Source organism: Staurois parvus, unplaced genomic scaffold (assembly GCF_062004578.1).
Source record: "Staurois parvus isolate SC_StPar_1 unplaced genomic scaffold, SC_StPar_1.0 ptg000439l, whole genome shotgun sequence".
NCBI lineage: Eukaryota > Metazoa > Chordata > Amphibia > Anura > Ranidae > Staurois > Staurois parvus.
The window spans coordinates 1,115,426-1,134,829 of record NW_028318235.1 but is presented as its reverse complement, the minus strand read 5'-3'; the positions used below and the strand labels follow the sequence as shown (position 1 = coordinate 1,134,829).

The 19,404-nt window shown below is 43.1% G+C and overlaps 1 protein-coding gene across 8 annotated transcripts in view; it reads right to left on the bottom strand.

The window, feature by feature from the left end:
• The window catches only part of SEMA6B (semaphorin 6B), a 1,127,599-nt gene that overhangs the window by 283,068 nt on the left and 825,127 nt on the right, over positions 1–19,404 (bottom strand). For 6 of the 8 annotated variants that reach the window (XM_089687855.1, XM_089687854.1, XM_089687857.1 and 3 more), the window contains one exon: positions 1,433–1,552. The exons of 1 other annotated variant lie outside the window; for it this stretch is intronic. In XM_089687855.1, coding sequence (XP_089543981.1) covers positions 1,433–1,552 — 120 coding nt within the window. The remainder of the gene's footprint in view (positions 1–1,432; positions 1,553–19,404) is intronic. One more of the 8 variants, XM_089687856.1, reaches the window with a different exon arrangement.

Below are 19,404 nucleotides of genomic sequence, written 5' to 3'. Positions count from 1 at the left end.
TTCATCTACATTCCTGGCAGTCTAGGTGGGCTGTGCCTGGATTCCAGCATGAACACTGGCAATGGCAGGTTTGGTGACATCTTCCAGAAGCTGGAAACACAATCTACTCCTAATGAATGTGAGAACAACTGTTGTCTTTTACCCTTAGGGTCCATGCACACTGGGCTGAAAAAATGCTGCGCATACAGCATTTGAGCTTTTTTCTTCAGCCTGTCACAGTAGCCCTATGCTAGCCTAGGTGTCCATGTACATTAGGGAGTTTACAGGAATCTTTTCAGAGAAGTGTTTACATGCAGAAAAAAAGCCCCTTTAGAATCACATTTTTGAGAGGAGCTTTCAGGCATAAAAAATGCTTAACGCTCATAAACACGCATAAACACGCATAAACATGCCTAAGCGAGCATAAAAGAGTCACTGTGGACATTTTTTCTGCCCCTAGTGTGTATGGATTCTCAAAGTTGTTTTTATCACTTAATGTACTATTCTTTATCGTTTACTGTACCTCTGCTTAGAGGTTCTTGTTCCAATGTATGGTGAATGATAAACTGGCTTCAGTGTTGGCTGATCACTACTCATTAAGTCTAGGGGTAGAGCAATAAGCTGTGATACTTACCTTAGCCTTCGCTCCAGCAGGTGTTGGGCACTCATCTCTTCTCCCCAATGCTTTGTCTTGTGGATAGGTCCTCACCATCCATGCTTATTCCTCTATGCTATGTAATAAAATGCACCTAGCTGCCTGCTCACTGTCTTCTCTGGCAATATAAACTGAGCTGTGCAACAGCTTACAGTGCAGGTCCAGTCTCTGCAGGAGTGAGGTCATTCCGCGTTGACTAACAAAGATGCCCAAAGATGCCAGCTCTGGCGAGAGACAGGACCGTTGGGGATAGGTATGTTTCAGCTCCCTTTATTTCTGCTTTAATTAGCATTTAACTCATCCAGTGTGTAATTCTCAGAATTTAGATTTAACTACCACTGCTCACTTCAAAATAATAACTAACCTCTCACCCTCCCCTTTTCCTCTTTTTACCTGTGTTTATATTCTATTTGCTCTCCTCATTCTTTGCTCTTGTCCTTTTGATACAGATTTGGCCTTGTACTACAGATTTTATTGCTGAACCAATAACTACATAATTCCATTTCAATGGCACCTTCATGGAACAACAACGTTTCTGCCATGCAGCAACTACTTTCTTTTTATCTATTTATTTATTAAACCAAAAAGTTAAGTAACTGTTGCTATTAAATGCCTTTTGGAGTAACCACCAAATGAATCCTAGGCGGAACTCAAGGAAATGTTTTACAGATGAAGAGGTTTAGTGACCAGTTAAGGTTACCACTATTTCAAGAATTAATTGAGACAGCAGACTTGTCTAAAGGCAGTGCATAGTTACTATTAATTCTGACAGAAAAAAAATCCATTTTTGCAGCCTACCTTTAAGCCATTTTGAGTCATGTTTAACACTTCGTAGAGCTGGACGTTCACCAAGACTTCGATAAAGGACGGCATCTATTGCAAGGAAATCTGTTACTGTAGCTGTAAAGAGCATTTCATCTAGGTAAAGGGAGAAAATAATATACTGGAGGTTGATCATGAAGTAAAGTTCTTATATATACCTTGCTAGTGCAGTGCTTTTCTACTGAGATAAAACAAGGATTTAGTGTGCTGATTCACAAAATGTGCACAAAGAATCCTGCCATTAGAAATCAACTTTAAGTAATATGTTTGTAACCAGGTATTTAGCTGGCCAGACAGGGCAACCATAAAAAACTGTGGTACAGCTGTTTATCTACCTATATGAGATTTTTATGCAAGCTTTCAGTGCCATTCAACAGCCATCCAGCAGATGGAGCCAGTGGATGAAAAGGACTTGAGAGACTTTGAGGCAGGCCACGCTGAAACATGCGGGATGTAGCCTGGGGAAAGGACCTTGCTGTGAGAGCCAAAGGGCAATGAACTACAAAACCCAGAGAGAGCCTTTTCAGAGGAGTGAGTGAGCAGTGTTCCTGGGCTGTGGACCAAATGACTTCCTCTTGTTGTGAGGGGACCAGAGGGTTCACATCTCTGCTTCACTGTGTGCATGTGCCAGCTGTAGCCTGATACCAGAATACTAAGGACTGAGCCATCCTGAGTGCACAGCCAGTGGGATTACAGACAACCGAGTGCCCAGACCAAGGTTTGCTATGTTCCCAGGACTTGTGAGTGACCTCTGCTGTGTTTGATTGCTAGCAGACATGAAAAGAGAGAGACTGTCTTTCTACCTAGTAGTTTCAAAATCCCTGCATGCGGAGTTTAGAACAGATGTGCACCACCGATAAGCCAACTAAAGGTTGCAAGCCAGGATACCACCGCTTCACAGGGACCTTGAACTGAGTTAATACATTAATAGTAACCAGAGTTATCTCTGCTGGGTTAAATATATATATATATATATGCATAGTGCATCCTTACAGAAGAAATACTGTGGTATTATTCAGCCCTATTGATACTGTTACTGATACTGTTCTTTGTTTGGCAATCTAGCTTCAGTGGTACAGTGATTTAGACTGAGCTGCTATAACTTCGTAATTATCTCAATCAGCTTACTACGAGTAAAAGTTTCTGCCACTTGCTTATGTATCTTTATGCATTATTATTCACTTTAACCTGTGACAATATACTTCCTATACTGTTGTACAGTCTGGTACTTATTTCCTGATACTGTAACATAGATGTGTGTAGGATACTAATACTTGTGTTTACAGCAACTCCTTTACTTAGCTAGGTGTGTCAGAGGGAATGAAGCTGTTCAGAACAGAGAACATGTTATACAAAGTGGCTCCTCTGGTGGTGAGCACTACATGTGGGGGCTCATCCGGGATTTCTGTTCTGTGAGTGAATGACAGAGACAACAAGCCAGAGTATCATCATGGATCCTTCTGCAGCAACCCTGTGGTGTGGGGAGAAAATTGGCTGGCTGGAGTCATGCGTATTGGCCGACATTCCCAGAGATGTCTGGATGGAAGAGCCGTGACAGCATGAGTTCCTGACCAGTGAGTATTCATATTGTACATGGAAACAAATCAAGCTACCTCCCACACATATGCACTGTTGGAATGGAGGAGGGGAATTCATGCTGTTTCCACGGTGCTAGTAGTTTACAGTTGTCTGAGGATATTAAAACTCACCTGGTGCAGCTTGCCAGTGCCAGATACCAATCCGGCAAGCTCAAGTCAGGTCATGCACTATGAAGAGGCTTTTGCACCAGCAACCTTAGTCACCATAGGGGCAGCCTTATTCCCCAATAAGGGGAACGTTATGACCAAGTGTAATTAGGCTAGCTCTGTTCATTCAGGAGCAGACTACCGAAAGTTGAGACTCTTCTCTAGGACACAGCTGATGCCTGCTGGGGAAGAAGGGTACACAAGCTGGATGGAGAGGCCATGCAGGCTTTGGAGGAATGGGATATTCCAGAAGCGTAAAAGAAACAACACATCACCACGAGCTTGAGAGAAGCTGCTGCTGCGGTAATCAGAAATCTCAAGTTCAGTCAAAAGTCCTGCACGGCTTACGCTTACTTTGCAATGCTACAAGAGGAATTTGGACCAAGAGAGCTGTGGCCAGGCTGGCGCCAGGACCACTGGCAGAAATTGATCGATGAATGTGGTAGAGGTCGATTTGGAGATAGCCACCATGAAGTCTCAGATGTCACAAATGATGGAAATGATGATCCTTCCAAAAGCCAAAATCACCACATCGTCTGGCAACAGTGTTCCAGGGCCCCATCAGTCTTTGACTCAGCTGTTTCTGTTGAGAAGCTGGTAGGTAAAGGGGTTGCTCCAACTGCAGAGGACTGAGATACTACCAACATGACTGTTCAAACTCACCAAAGTCTGAAAACCAGCACCAGAAACCAGTGGGAAATTTCAGAGGGCCCCTGTGAGAAAGCCCAGTTGGTGCCCACCTTCAACAGCTAGCTCCAAATCCAGAGAGGTGAGGACACAACAGTGGAGGTCCAAAGCCTTGCAGAGAGCCCCCCTGCTGTTTCTGAATGGTAGTCCAACTCACTCTCTTTGACCTCAAATATGCAGTCTCAGAAAGTCAGGAAACACCAACCTTTTAAAGCTCATTTGGGACACCTGCAAAAATGGTAACCAACAAAGAAAAGAGCGCAAATACAGACTGGACCTACTGCCCCAGCTTCTTCAAGCAAGATCTGACATCTATACAAAGGCCTTTCTGGACACAGCACTCTTCTGTAACGGATAATAATGATGTAAACCTCCTGCGCTCCTAACTTAATAGTGATAATCTAAATGAAAACACCACAAAAAAAAAAAGAAGCTGCTAACATCTAATCATATTCCTTATGACAAATGGACAAAACAGAAATAAATGATGTAGCGCTACCCAAATAATATAATATTCATACGTGAATGAAATGGCATAATATAAACAAATGCATAAAATGGTGAAAAATAGATAAACTATAAAGTGAATAATATTAAAAAATATATATATGAAAGTGACCTAATCCACGTGGGATCCAGATGAAAAAACTATAAGTCTACAAAAGCGACCTGATCCACTAGAGATCCAAATGTGAGAAAGGTGAATACCAATCCACTAAGGGAACTAAAGTGATAACGCTACCTAAGGTGTACACACAAATAATCTCACACAGTATAGTGTATACGTGAACTGATCCTGAATTGGATCCACAGTGATGGTAACAATCCCAACAATAAGTATGAATAAATAGTCCAAATGGGACTATAAAATGAGCACTGTCCAGAATAGGACTAGAGGCCGAAGAAACCACACAAACATCCAGGAAAAAACTCCATACTTAAATGTGAAACAATCACTCCCTCACAAATAAGAAAAAAAGGGGAAAAATGTACCCCCCCACAAAACAAATAAATAACAATCCAAATACATCAAATATGTGAAAAGATCAGAAAAAATACCACGTGATAATATAAACACGGAAGTGAAATGACACACCATGTCACACTAAGTCTGATGAACATGCATAAATAATAAACACATGACAACAATAAATATATATAAAGCAAAAAACGTCCAAATTGGTGTTTAAACATCACGTGGTCCAGTATATGAAACACTCATGCAGGTGGATAGTGGATGTGCATGACCACAGAAAGGTATCCACAAACAGCTGAAATACCCGCTCACCTCCTTGCTTCGACCCACAAGGGTCAAAACACCTGTAGGATCACCAAACAGGATCCTCCATGTACAATACTCCTTTGCCACTGCAAACCTCTCCCTGCAGCAATCTCCCCCTCAGGAATATACATTAAGGTGGCAAAATCCTCTCCAGGTATATAGGTGTGGTATAGCCAATTTCTCAGTGAAAAACATAAGAAGAATCTCCCATAGTGTATTACCTCTTTATTGTATAAAGAATAGACCAAAAACCTCCAATTTTGCACTTACATTTCAACCAAAGATACACAAGCATTTAGAACCTCATGTTCTGGGTGTACTTGCATGGGTGTGGTAAGATGGCGTCCTCGCCGGAAGTGCGTCGACACTCTTCAAATCACTCAGGTATGAATGAGCGCACCAGTCTAAATCGCACGCACAATCTCACTGGAAGCCCCGCCCCCTTTGGCCGTGAATGGAAGTCGGTGGCGCACACTAGCTAGGCGGGTTCCCAGCTTGAGGTGCTTGTAGCGGTAGTTGTGTGTGACTGGCCGGCCTGGAGACGGGGCTGTGGTCCGTCTAGTAGAATTTGGCTTTGTTGGGGGATCCGGCTCCAGGTGGCGACCACTGGAAATATAGATACTTATGGATACTTATTGTTGGGATTGTTCACCATCACTGTGGATCCAATTCAGGATCAGTTCACGTATACTCTATACTGTGTGAGATTATTGGTGTGTACACCTTAGGTATCGTTAGCACTTTAGTTCCCTTAGTGGATTGGTATTCACCTTTTTCACATTTGGATCCCTAGTGGATCAGGTCATTTTTGTACACTTATAGTTTTTTCATTTGGATCCCATGCGGATCAGGTCACTTTCATATATATATTTTTAATATTTTTCACTTTATAGTATATCTATTTTTCACCATTTTATGCATTTGTTTATGTTATGCCGTTTCATTCACATATGAATATTATATTATTTGGGTAGCGCTACATCGTTTATTTCTACTCTTCTGTACCGGGACTTGTATGACATCTAAAGCAACTACCCAGGAAATTTGAAGTTTTTGAACCCAGAATTTCCCCTATGATGGGTATCCACCAATCAAGTTGGCCTTTGACCCCTCCATCGATGGGCAACCAGAGACATTTGACACATTAGCCATCATGTGCCCTCCTCCCCCTGGAGTTAACGAGAATTCTCTGATAGTAGGGACAAATACTGATTTTATCAGGAGACTACTCACTCTCCTGGTCTCGAAGCATGACAGCAACTGAGTGTCTACCCCATACCACAACAGGTGTATGAGCTCATGGTACAAGAGCAGAAAGCCCCAGCAGAAGGAGTGGGTAAGTTTTGGTGACTAGACAAAGGCGAGATAATACTGCAACCAGGAGAGGTGGCATGTTATGAGCTTAAGTCAAGTTCAACTGGGATCAGCCAGGGCCCTTTGTTGTCCTTTCTCTGGGAAAGAACACTGGAGTGGAGTTGATCCCTGAAGTAGTGTCGACCAGGGTCTTATAACAAAGTCATGGGAGGATTACCGTCAGTGTTCACAACATTACTGACTCTCCAGTGAAGTTATGGGCCTGGATGCTGATAGGGCAAATTAATCCATCTACCCCAACCTCACCACCTGATTTGGTGGGGGGAACAGAAGATGAAATTCAAGTAGAAAAATTCTACTCACAACATTCCTCTGATTTCACCTGAATGGGGAGACAGAGCGACTCTTGAAATGGCAGGAGATGTTGTTCATGAATTATTTTTTTATGTCAGCAGTGCCCAGCACAGAATTTGTCTTTTGGAAAACAAGGACTCTAAAAAGAGGGCCCGACAGACTCCACTGGGTGATTTGGAAGATCTCCAGGAGCAGTTGGCAGAACTAAAGTGAACGGGCATCACCTGAGAGTCATGGAACCCATATGCCTCTCCCATAGTGGTTGTGTGAAAGAAGAACAGTTCCTTGAGAATGTGCTCAACAGCAAAACTATCCCTGGCCGGTACACCACTGCACAATGCCTGTTGGGGGCAAAGTGGTTCACTGTGTTGGAACTAAGGAGTGGGTCAGATTCCCTTGCACCCAGAAGATAGGTAGAAGATGGCATTTATCTGCCTGCAGTGGTTCTACGGGTTTGACAGGATGTCCTAAAGTCTATTGGGAGCTCCAGCAACTTTCCAGCGACGGATGCAGAAGACAGTAGGGGACATGAACTAATAAAAGTGCTGGTGTACCTGGATAGCATCATGTCTTCAGCAGGACCCTTGAAGAGCACGAATGTCTTGAAGAGACTTTATGACAAGGAGTTGAAGATGCCTCTGGAGACGTGACAGTTCTATTAACCTTCTGTCACTTATCTTGGGCACATTGGGGGAGGTTCACTAAAACTGGTGCAGCTGTGCATGGTAGCCAGTCAGCTTCTAAATTCAGTTTGTTCAATTAAGCTTTGACAATTAAATCTGAAAGCTGATTGATTTCTCTGCAGAGCTGCACCAGATTTTGCACACTCCAGTTTTAGCAAAACTCCCCCATTGTCTCCGCTGAGGGAGTGACCACAGACCCCAAGAAGCTATAAACAATTACCTTATGGCCAAGACCAAGCAACATAACTGAACTGAGGTCATTTTAACGGTTGATGTTGATCCAACCAAACTATCAAGATCCAGATCTGAACCTGGGACCTTCTGTGTTTTCTGACTGTAGCTCTTCTTGCTGTGTCACTTGCCACTGTGCTGATGCTGGATAGCTCCTTGTCTGATCCCTTGGACAATTTTGCCTTGTATCTTGTTTCTTATAAACCTTGTACTCTTTGCTCCTCCCATGAACTTCCTGACTTAAACCTTGTGTCTTCATTTCTTGTTTGCCAGATTATTGTTGTGCTCTCTCCAGCCAATAACTTGCTCCTTGCATACCTGCTGCTGTTCTTATCCTCACTAACAACCGCTACTGACCTTTGGCTCTTTCATCCACTGTGTTTCTGCTTGTCCCTTATCAGCTTAATCTGTTACTTGACCCCCACTTGCTCTTTCCCCACTGTGCAATCCAGAGAGCCATGAGCATGCAGCAAAACCTATTTCCACCATCAGGAGCTCTGGTGAAGACCAGCTAGTGCTTAGACCTTGCACCTCAGGTGAGCACGCATCATTTGCTAGGTGGACCTACTTGTATATTTACAGTTTATTACTTGTGAACCTCTTTAATACTACAGTCACTGGCCTCCAAGCCTGATCCCAGATGTTGTAACAAACCTTACAAATTCCATGTCGATACCGTGATGAGCTAGGTGGGGTAAACAGCACGACGGACACCTGCAACATGTTGCCTGTGCGAGCCAACACAAGTTGGTGTTCCTGGAAAAATTGAAAGGGTGCCTGTATGGTCCAGACTTTGTGGTCAAAATCAACAATAATCTGCTCACATATATACTTACTACAGCCAAAATAAGGATAAACAGAAGAAAAAAAATATACTGTCTTGGACTTTGAAGGCACATCATGATATACAGTCATGGCCGAAATTGTTGGCACCCTTGATATTTCTCCAGGAAATCATGTATTTCTCACGAAACGTATTGCATTAACACATGTTTTGCTATACACATGTTTATTCCCTTTGTGTGTATTGGGACAAAACAAAAAAAGGGAGGAAAGAAAGCAAATTCGACATAATGTCACACAAACCTCCAAAAATGGGCTGGACAAAAGTATTGGCACCCTTTCACAACTGCGGATAAATAAGAATGTTACAAGCATGTGATGCTCCTGTAAACTCACCTGGGGCAAGTAACAGGTGTGGGCAATATAGAAATCACACCTGAAAGCAGATAAAAAGGAGAGACGTTCACTTAACCTTTGCATTGTGTGTCTGTCTGTGCCACACTAAGCATGGACAACAGAAAGAGGAGACGAGAACTGTCTGAGGACCTGAGAACCAAAATTGTGGCAAAATATCAACAATCTCAAGGTTACAAGTCCATCTCCAGAGAACTAGATTTGCCTTTGTCCACAGTGCGCAACATTATCAAGAAGTTTGCAACCCATGGCACTGTAGCTAATCTCCCTGGTCGTGGACGGATGAGGAAAATTGATGAAAGATTGCAACGCAGAATAGTCCGGATGGTGGATAAGCAGCCCCAAACATGTTCCAAAGACATTCAAGCTGTCCTGCAGGCTCAGGGAGCATCAGTGTCAGCGCGAACTATCCGTCGACATTTAAATGAAATGAAACGCTATGGCAGGAGACCCAGGAGGACCCCACTGCTGACACAGAGACATAAAAAAGCAAGACTACAGTTTGCCAAAATGTACTTGAGTAAGCCAAAAGCCTTCTGGGAAAACGTCTTGTGGACAGATGAGACCAAGATAGAGCTTTTCGGTAAAGCACATCATTCTACTGTTTACCGAAAACGGAATGAGGCCTACAAAGAACAAAACACAGTACCTACGGTAAAATATGGTGGAGGTTCAATGATGTTTTGGGGTTGTTTTGCTGCCTCTGGCACTGGGTGCCTTGACTGTGTGCAAGGCATCATGAAATCTGAGGATTACCAAAGGATTTTGGGTCGCACTGTAGGGCCCAGTGTCAGAAAGCTGGGTTTGCGTCCAAGATCCTGGGTCTTCCAGCAGGACAATGACCCCAAACATACGTCAAAAAGCACTCAGAAATGGATGGCAAAGAAGCGCTGGAGAGTTCTGAAGTGGCCAGCAATGAGCCCAGATCTAAATCCCATTGAACACCTGTGGAGAGATCTTAAAATTGCTGTTGGGAAAAGGTGTCCTTCCAATAAGAGAGACCTGGAGCTGTTTGCAAAGGAAGAGTGGTCCAAAATTCCGGGTGAGAGGTGTCAGAAGCTTATTGATGGTTATAGGAAGCGACTGATTTCAGTTATGTTTTCCAAAGGGTGTGCAACCAAATATTAAGTTAAGGGTGCCAATACTTTTGTCCAGCCCATTTTTGGGGTTTTGTGTGACATTATGTCATATTTGCTTTTCTGCCTCTGTTTTATATTTGTTCCAATACATACAAAGGGAATAAACATGTGTATAGCAAAACATGTGTTAATGCAATACCTTTTTTGTGTGAAATACTTGATTTTCAGGAAAAATATCAAGGGTGCCAACAATTTCGGCCATGACTGTATAAAATATTTACTCTTTATTAATAACATTCATTAAATAATATATATTTCATTGTAATATACATACATTTATAAAGTGTCAAAATACAAACAAAATCAACTCCTGATCAAATAGTACATTCATATCATAAAGTGTTGATTCCTTATGGCCTAACACGTTTCATGTACGTTATCTACTTCTTCAGGAGTCAGCGTTATAAAGTACTATTCACAAAACCATCTGAACGAAAACATAATGATAGTAAATATACAAATTATGAAATATTCCAATATGTTCCTATTGAGGTATCACTCTAAGTGGATAAAGACAGAAAAAAGGAGCTACAGGTGTCAACCCATAAAGGGGGGCCCAGATAGCTGCAAAAAAAAAAATCCAATATACAGTGCTCAGCATAAATGAGTACACCCCTGTTGATAGGTAAGATTTTAATCAATATCTCAGTTAACACAAAAACAATTTCCAAAATTTTGACAAAACTGAGTTATATAGAACATTTATTTAGCTCATTATATGAAAGTAAGGTTAAAAATCTTGTTTTACTCTAATTAGTTGATACAAAAATGAATACATCCCACAAAAAAACTACTTAATCTAGTATGTTGTATGACCTTCATGATTTGTAAGTACAGGACCAAGTCTTCTAGGCATGGAATGAACAAGTTGGTGACATATTGCAACATCTATCTTTTTCCATTCTTCAAGAACGACCTTTTTTAGAGCCTGGATGCTGGATGGAGACTGATGCTTAACTTGTCTCTTCAGAATTCCCCATAGATGTTCCATTGGGTTCAGATGAGGAGACATACTTGACCACTGAATCGCTTTTCATCCTGCTCTTCTTCAGAAATGCAACAGTGACCTTAGATGTGTGTTTTGGATCATTGTTATGTTGGAAAAGTGCACGACAACCAAGAGCACAGAATGATGGTAGCATCTTCTCTTTCAATATAGAGCAGTACATCTGTGAATTCATGATACCATAAATGAAATGCAGCTCCCCGACACCAACAGCACTCATGCAGCCTCACAGAAGGACAGTGCCACCACCATGTTTCGCTGTAGGCACCATGCATTTTTCTTTGTACTCCTCACCTTTGCGACGCCATACAGTTTTGAAGCCAGCAGTTCCAAAAACATTTATCTTGGTCTCATCACTCCAGAGTACAGAGTCCCAGTAGTCTTCTTCGTTTTCAGCATGGGCCCTGGCAAATTCTAGATGGACTTTTTTGTGCATGGGCTTTAAGAGAGGCTTCCTTTGTGGGCGACACCCATGCAAGCCATTCCTCTGCAGTGTACGCCACATTGTGTTACGGGAAACAATCACACCAGTTTGGCTTTCTACTTCTTTAGCTAACTGCAGTAAACCTTCTCATCAGAAGACTCTCCTGTCGAGGTGTTAACTTTCAAGGATGGCCTGGACAGACCTGAGATGGTTGCAGTTCCATCTTTGTTAAATGTTTGTATCACATTTGCCACAGTATTCTTACTGATAAGAAAAGCTTTGCTGATCTTCTTGTAGCCTTCACCTTTCTTGTGTAAATAAATTATTTTCTTTCTCAGGCCTTGGGACATTTCTCTTCCATGTGGTGCCATTGCTGACAGCATGAAATGGAACGGGGATTTCTTTGTTAAGTAACACCCTTTTATAATTAGCTGTTTGCTGGATGCCTGTTTAATGAATAATGACTCACATGTAGTTGAATTCTTCAATTAGGAGCAAATCTAAATTTTAGACAAAATCCGAAGACTTTCATTGGGGTGTATTCATTTTTGCAGTATGGTCTTGAATTAATTTGTTAGGAAAAATACTTTTTTGTGTGTGCAAAGTGACAAATCTTGCTTGCAATCAATAGCCCGCATTTGTGGGAGTATTTTGTAGTATAGTGTCCCATAGAAAATGTTGATTCTGAAAGGAAAGGTTTTCTGACAAGTCTGTTGGGGTGTACTCATTTATACTGAGCAATGTATATTGGATTGGGTCTTGCTGCTAGATAGCAGCCAAGATAGGCCCCCTTTACAGGTTGCTGCCTGTAGCTGCTTTTTTCTATCTCTATCCACTTAGAATGATACAGGCGTGGTGTCAGGTGGGTGCTTGGGGGTGCTGAACCACCCCCAAAAATTATTTAAGCATCCACATAGCACCCCCAAAATTAAGATGCCACTACTTTCATATGTAATAGTGTTTTATTACTTTTTATTTAAATTTACCTGCACATCCTCTATTGATGCCAGAAGGTTGAGGACTCTTGGACTCTTCTTTTCTTGTGGAGGGACACAGCTGCTCTGGACGCATAAGCCAATAACCTTTAGTGAGACCCAGCAGGCTGGTTTCAGAGGTGGATTCATGCACAGCCTCCCTGCTACTTCTTCAACCAATGGAAATCACTGTACCTGCCCCCTTCCCCAGCCAGCTTGATTTGACTTCTAAGCTAAGCTGTAACAGGAGGAGGTGCTGGCAGCTGGATGGGAGGGAAGGAGAAAGGAGTGGAGAGAACACAGCCTGCAATGGAGGATGGATTACAAGAGGCAGACAGATTCTCCAGCCTGCAGTGATGTAATTTGTTTTCCTACACTTGGCCTAAAAGGAAAGAAACAGCTTCAGCAAGCTTGGAGAGAGCAGGCTTGTTTCTACAGTGTGGGATACACTGCCTCTCCCTCCCTCCATCCATCCATTCATCATTCCATTCTTCTCTCCCTCCCTGCATCTCTCCCTCCTGCCTTCCCTCCCTCCCTCCCTCCCTCCCTCCCTCCACCCATCTATCCATCCCTCCCTCTACTTGCATTATCTTTAATATAAACATTGCTGGTGTCCTAATACAACCTTCTGTTTCCCACACTCTAGAAACAGGCCAGGGCTCTTGCACACCAACTGCCTGAGCCCAGTCAGTGTAATAGCAGCCCAGCTGCAGTCTACACCCTATCATTTACATGAATGGTTGTATGTTGCTGTATTTCCCTATACAGTGGTGCAATCCTAACCATAAGTACAGCAGAGTACAGCTATTCATGTCAATGACAGGCTGTACACCGCACCTGTGCTGCGTGGTCAAAGGAAATTCAACTGCAATTAAGAATGGCCTCAGCCACCTATGTGCAAGAGCCCTGAATCTAAATAAAAGCAATGTGGACTTTCCCTCTGTACTATCTTTCCCTTCTCATGTTAGTGTCAATGATATCCCATATTAAGTTTGGTGGCTAGTACCACCACCAAATGCAATCTATTCAAGAGAATCCGCTAATTAGCAACTCTGTGCTCTATGTAGCGCATGCCTGAATGCTAAACTCTGTACATAGCACACTCCTGATCGCTGCATCCTGTACGCAGCACACTCCTGAATGCTACACTCTGTATACAGCGTGTTCCTAAACCCTGCACTTTGTACGTAGCACGCTCCTGAACCATGCACTGTTTGCATAGCAAATGCCTGATCTCTACACCCTGTATGTGGCACACTCCTGATCTCTGCACTGTGTATATAGCACACTTCTGATCTCTGTACTGTGCACTCCTGAACTCTACACTGTGTGCATAGCACACTTTTAAACGTTACACTCTGTATGTAGCACACTCCTGAACTCTGCACTATGTACGTAGCGCACTCCTGAACTCTGCACTGTGTACATAGCTCACTCCTGATCTCTGCACTGTGTACATAGTGCACTCCTAAGCTCTGCATTGTGTATGTAGCGCACTCCTGATCTCTTTACTGTGTACGTAGCACACTCTTGATCTCAGCGCTGTGTAGATTAACTCTCCTGATCTCTGCATTGTGTATGTAGCTCACTCCTGATCCCTGCACTGTGTATGGAGCACACTCCTGATCTCTGCACTGTGTATGTAGTGCATTATTAAACCTTGTACTCTGTATGTAGCGCATGCCCAAACATTTAAACATACACAGTGCTTTTGAAGATAGTTCTACATTGGTTATTTCCTCTAGAGATAAATTGCTGCATACAAATGTTTTGCATAGGGTATACTACACACCTCAGGGACTGCACAGAATGTATCCGCAGAGGTCCGCTTACTGTTCCCACTGTCATTCTGGGGAGGGCACCTACTTTCATATGTTTTGGATCTGTCTTAAAGTGGAGCAGTTTTGGACAGAAGTGTTTACCTGTGTCAACACCCAGCTGCGGCTGTCCCTTTCACTCTCCCCTGAGCTTGCATTGTTGGGAATACAGGATGATGAACAGAGGCCTCGCCACACCAAATTTATTCTTTCCTATCTATTATATTATGCCAAGAAGGAGATACTTCATCATTGGACCTCCCCCCAGTGGCCTCGTGGAAAACGTTCATTAATGCAGTGTTACCTATGTACAAGTTGACATACATTAATAGAGACTGTCCTGGGAACTTCGATAAGGTTTGGCAACCCTGGACGGAACAATGAATATGCTACATTATCGATGTTTCACTTGTTAACTGGTTGCATAGCCACTGACTTTGCTGTGAACCCTGCTCCTCTACAACCGATAGGTTGCACTGACTTATTTTGTATTCTCTTGCTTTCTGTCTTCGAATATTGTTGTCTCACTGTACTGCTTTGTATTGCTTGTTTGTTGCTGTTATTGTACTATGCCACTTTTCAATAAACTATCATCCTGGATGTAAAAAAAATAAAATAATGCACCGTGCATGTAACACATTCCTTAGCCCTGCGTGCTGTAAGCAACACACTGCGCTCTCCTCAACCCTTCACTCTATGAATAGCACACTCCTGAGCCCCGCACTCTGAGCAAACTGTACTAACAGTGGGCCAGACCAGCCATTTGATGCGGCATGCTCTCCTCCTAAAGGGGGAGAGGGGGTCATTTGTATTGTGGTGGGACCATGGTCGGATCCTGCACCTATTCATTGAGAAAAGAGCCCTGACCACCAGTATACAGTGGCACACTGACCACCAGTATGCAGGGCCACTGGCTACTAGTATACAGAGGACATACTAAATCAAATAAAAGAACTCCCATGCAACCAAAGAAAATCTCAAACGCAATAACCACAATCTTTTTAGCTGGTTGCTGCTAGAATTGATATGTGTCCCCACATTCAACATGAATCAATAAAAAGCAAGAAATGCAGTGCAAACCTACACTACCTCTATAAAGTAGTACAATTAGACTTAAATGTGCAATGGTAAAACCTATATATGAATATCAAGTGCAAATAAACCAATGTATTGCAATATATGATGGTGTCATCCTCTCTGCAAAATAGATTGAGAAATTTCAGAGTTTCAATGTGCAATCAAAGGGGAAACCCCCTAAGTACAATAATAATAGCAGATCTGCAAATCAACCAGTGTATTAGAACATAGTTCCTCAGTGTGCCTTCTTACATTGGTGATCAATACTCTTCAAGCTCTCTTACATTAGTGGTCAGTACGCATCTGCACGATGATGGTTAGTGTGCCCCCAGTACAAAGGTGATCAGCATGTCCTCTGTATATCAATACAAATAAAAAATACAGCATAATCCTCCTCTATAAAAGAGTACAAATGGATTATAAGTGCAATGGTAAAACCTACCGTATTTTTCGCTCCATAAGACGCACTTTTTTCTCCCCAAAAAAGGAGGAAAAATGTCAGTGCGTCTTATGGAGCGAATGTAAAGCGGCCGGTCCGGTATTTCTGCCGCCACCATGTCAGAATACTGGGCTGACCGCTCAGCTCTTCTCTCCTGCAGGACCTTACCTGTTCCTCGCTCCAGCGCTGCAGTCTTCCCGCGGCGGCTTCTGTGACAGCCAGGTGCCCACTGCGCATGCGCGAGAAGCGCCGCACTTTGTGAATGGTCCGGTGTCTTCTGGGACACATGACAAGTCTCAGAAGGCTCTGGGCCATTCACAAAGCGCAGCGCTTCTCACGCATGCGCAGTGGGCACCCGGCTGTCACAGAAGCCGCCGCGGGAAGAAAGAAAGACAACTCCGTGGAAGTGGGAGCCGGGTACCTGTCAAATTCAGGTACCCGTTCCCCCTCCCTCCCCAAAGGTCTGCAGTCTCTGGTAATCTCCTTTATTGTCTGTAGTCTCTGGTCATCTCCTGTACTGTGTCCGCAGTCTCTGGTCATCTCCTGTACTATATCTGCAGTCTCTGGTCATCTCCTGTTCTGTGTCCGCAGTCTCTGGTCATCTCCTGTACTGTGTCCGCAGTCTCTCGTCATCTCCTGTACTGTGTCCGCAGTCTCTGGTCATCTCCTGTACTGTGTCCGCAGTCTCTGGTCATCTCCTGTACTGTGTCCGCAGTCTCTGGCCATCCCCTGTACTGTGTCCGCAGTCTCTGGTCATCTCCTGTATTGTGTCCGCAGTCTCTGGTCATCCCCTGTACTGTGTCCACAGTCTCTGGCCATCTCCTGTACTGTGTCCGCAGTCTCTGGTCATCTCCTGTACTGTGTCCGCAGTTTCTGGTCATCTCCTGTACTGTGTCCGCAGTCTCTGGTCATCCCCTGTACTGTGTCCGCAGTCTCTGGCCATCTCCTGTACTGTGTCCGCAGTCTCTGGTCATCCCCTGTCCTATGTCCACAGTCTCTGGTCATCCCCTGTACTATGTCTGCAGTCTCTGGTCATCTCCTGTACTGTGTCCGCAGTCTCTGGTCATCTCCTGTACTATATCCGCAGTCTCTGGTCATCCCCTGTACTGTGTCTGCAGTCCATTGGTTCAGAATATTTTCTTTCTTGTTTTTCTCCTCTAAAACCTAGGCGCGTCTTATGGTCAGGTGCATCTTATGGAGCGAAAAATACTGTATAAATAATTGAATATCCAGTGCAAATCAACTGTGTTGCAATATAGTAGTGATGGTGTCATTCTCTCTGCAGAAATATGAGAAACTGTAAATTGCAAATAATGGTGAAGCCTTCTACGTACAATATTAATAGCAGAGGTGCAAATCAACCAGTGTAGTAGAACATAGTAGTGATGGTGTCACCCTATCTGCAAATGTTAAGAAATATTACAGAGCTGCAATGTGCAAATAGTGGTAAACACCATACATATAATAAATGTAAAATATGTGCATCAACTATACATTTATTATTATATGTAGTGGTTCACCACTATGTAGAGATTGCAGCTCTACAACATTTCTTAAAGAAATCCAAGATAGGACAAAAAAATCACCCATTAGTTCACCCCCCTACACAAAACAATAAACAGTTAATACATTTGTGAAATTCCTTAGCATTGAAGAGAAAAGTCTAATTGAATTTTTAGGAAATCATCTCTGTTATTCAAAAGATAACAGCATCTGCTCTGCCAAGGAGGAGGAGTAACAGCAGGGATTACATCATATCCTCTCTCTCTCTACAGGAAAAGGAAACTACAATTTCCATCAACCTCTGAGAACTGGGCAGGTACACTAGGCACAGGCCTAGAATGACACCATCACTACTATATTTTTTATTTATTCTTATTGATATACAGAGGACATACTGATCACCTTTGTACAGGGGGCAAACTAACAATCATTCTGTAGATGCATACTAACCACTAATGAAAGAGAACTTGAAGAGTATTGATCACCAATGTAAGAGGGCACACTGAGGAATAAATGTTGTACGTAGTCTTGACCCACACACTCTATACATCATATAGTGTTGACCTCTTCACTCTGCATGCTATGTTGCACAATGAAGGGGGCACACCGATTGCTATACTGGTGGGGGTTTATTATTGTGCAATGTTGGGGGTTAATTATTGTGTACTGATGGAGGTTAATTACAGTGCTGTACTGGGGTTTATTATTTTGTTGTGCTGGGTGTTTATTACTGTGCTATGCTGGGGGTTAATTGCTGTGATACTGGGTTAATCATGCAATGTTAATTATTGTGTGACACTGGAGGTTAAGTACTGTGCAATGTTGAGAGCTAATTGTTGTGAAATTTTGGGGTTTCATTGTTGTGCATTGTTGAGGGTTAATAGTTGTTCAATGTTGGGGGTTAGCTGTTGTACAATGCTAGGGGTTAATTATTGTGCAATGCTGGGGTTAATGACTATGCAGAGGTTTAAGTATTGAACCATGCCCTGGTTGATATTTTCTTATAAGTGACCACTCAGAAAAAGTTAATTTAGGATCACTAAATCGCGCCAGATGCTACTAAACAAACTTCTCCATTGCTGCCACTTTTCTTTCAATATCAAACATGCATTATATATTATCACTAGAGATGAGCGAATCGAAGTAGGCGAAGTGGAATTCGTTTCGAATATTAGGAAAATTTTGAATCCGAAAATAAGCAGACTTCGGATGCGCGAATCGAAATTTTTCCTAAAATGGCGACGACATGTGCGGCGACGGAGCGGGGATGTCTGGGAAGGCGCGCAGACAAGGCGCGCTGACCCATAATGCATTCATTCATGACATGTGATCGCATTAGCCAATCAGCAGCCAGCCAGCCAGCACAGTGTAATGGTCGAGCTATAAATGGCGGCCATTTTAGAATTCTCCATTTGCCTCCAGTCATTCAACAGAGGCAGACCTGGGTGTATGCAGGGAGAGAGTTAGGGACAGAGAAACGTTACTTAGGGACACAGAAACGTTAGTTAGGGCCACAGAATCGTTACTTAGGGCCATAGAAACGTTACATAGGGCCACAGAAACGTTACTTAGGGCCACAGAATCGTTAGTTAGGGCCACAGAAACGTTACTTAGGGACACAGAATTGTTACTCAGGGACAGACAGAATTGTTACTGAGGGATACAGAATTGTTACTGAGGGCCACAGAATCGTTACTTAGGGCCACAGAAACGTTACTTAGGGCCACAGAATTGTTACTTAGGGACAGACACAGAATTGTTACTGAGGGACACAGATTTGTTACTGAGGGCCACAGAATCGTTACTTAGGGCCACAGAATTGTTACTTAGGGACAGACACAGAATTGTTACTGAGGGACACAGATTTGTTACTGAGGGCCACAGAATCGTTACTTAGGGCCACAGAAACGTTACTTAGGGCCACAGAATTGTTACTTAGGGACAGACACAGAATTGTTGCTGAGGGCCACAGAATCGTTACTTAGGGCCACAGAATTGTTACTTAGGGACAAACACAGAATTGTTAGTGAGGGACACAGATTTGTTACTGAGGGCCACAGAATCGTTACTTAGGGC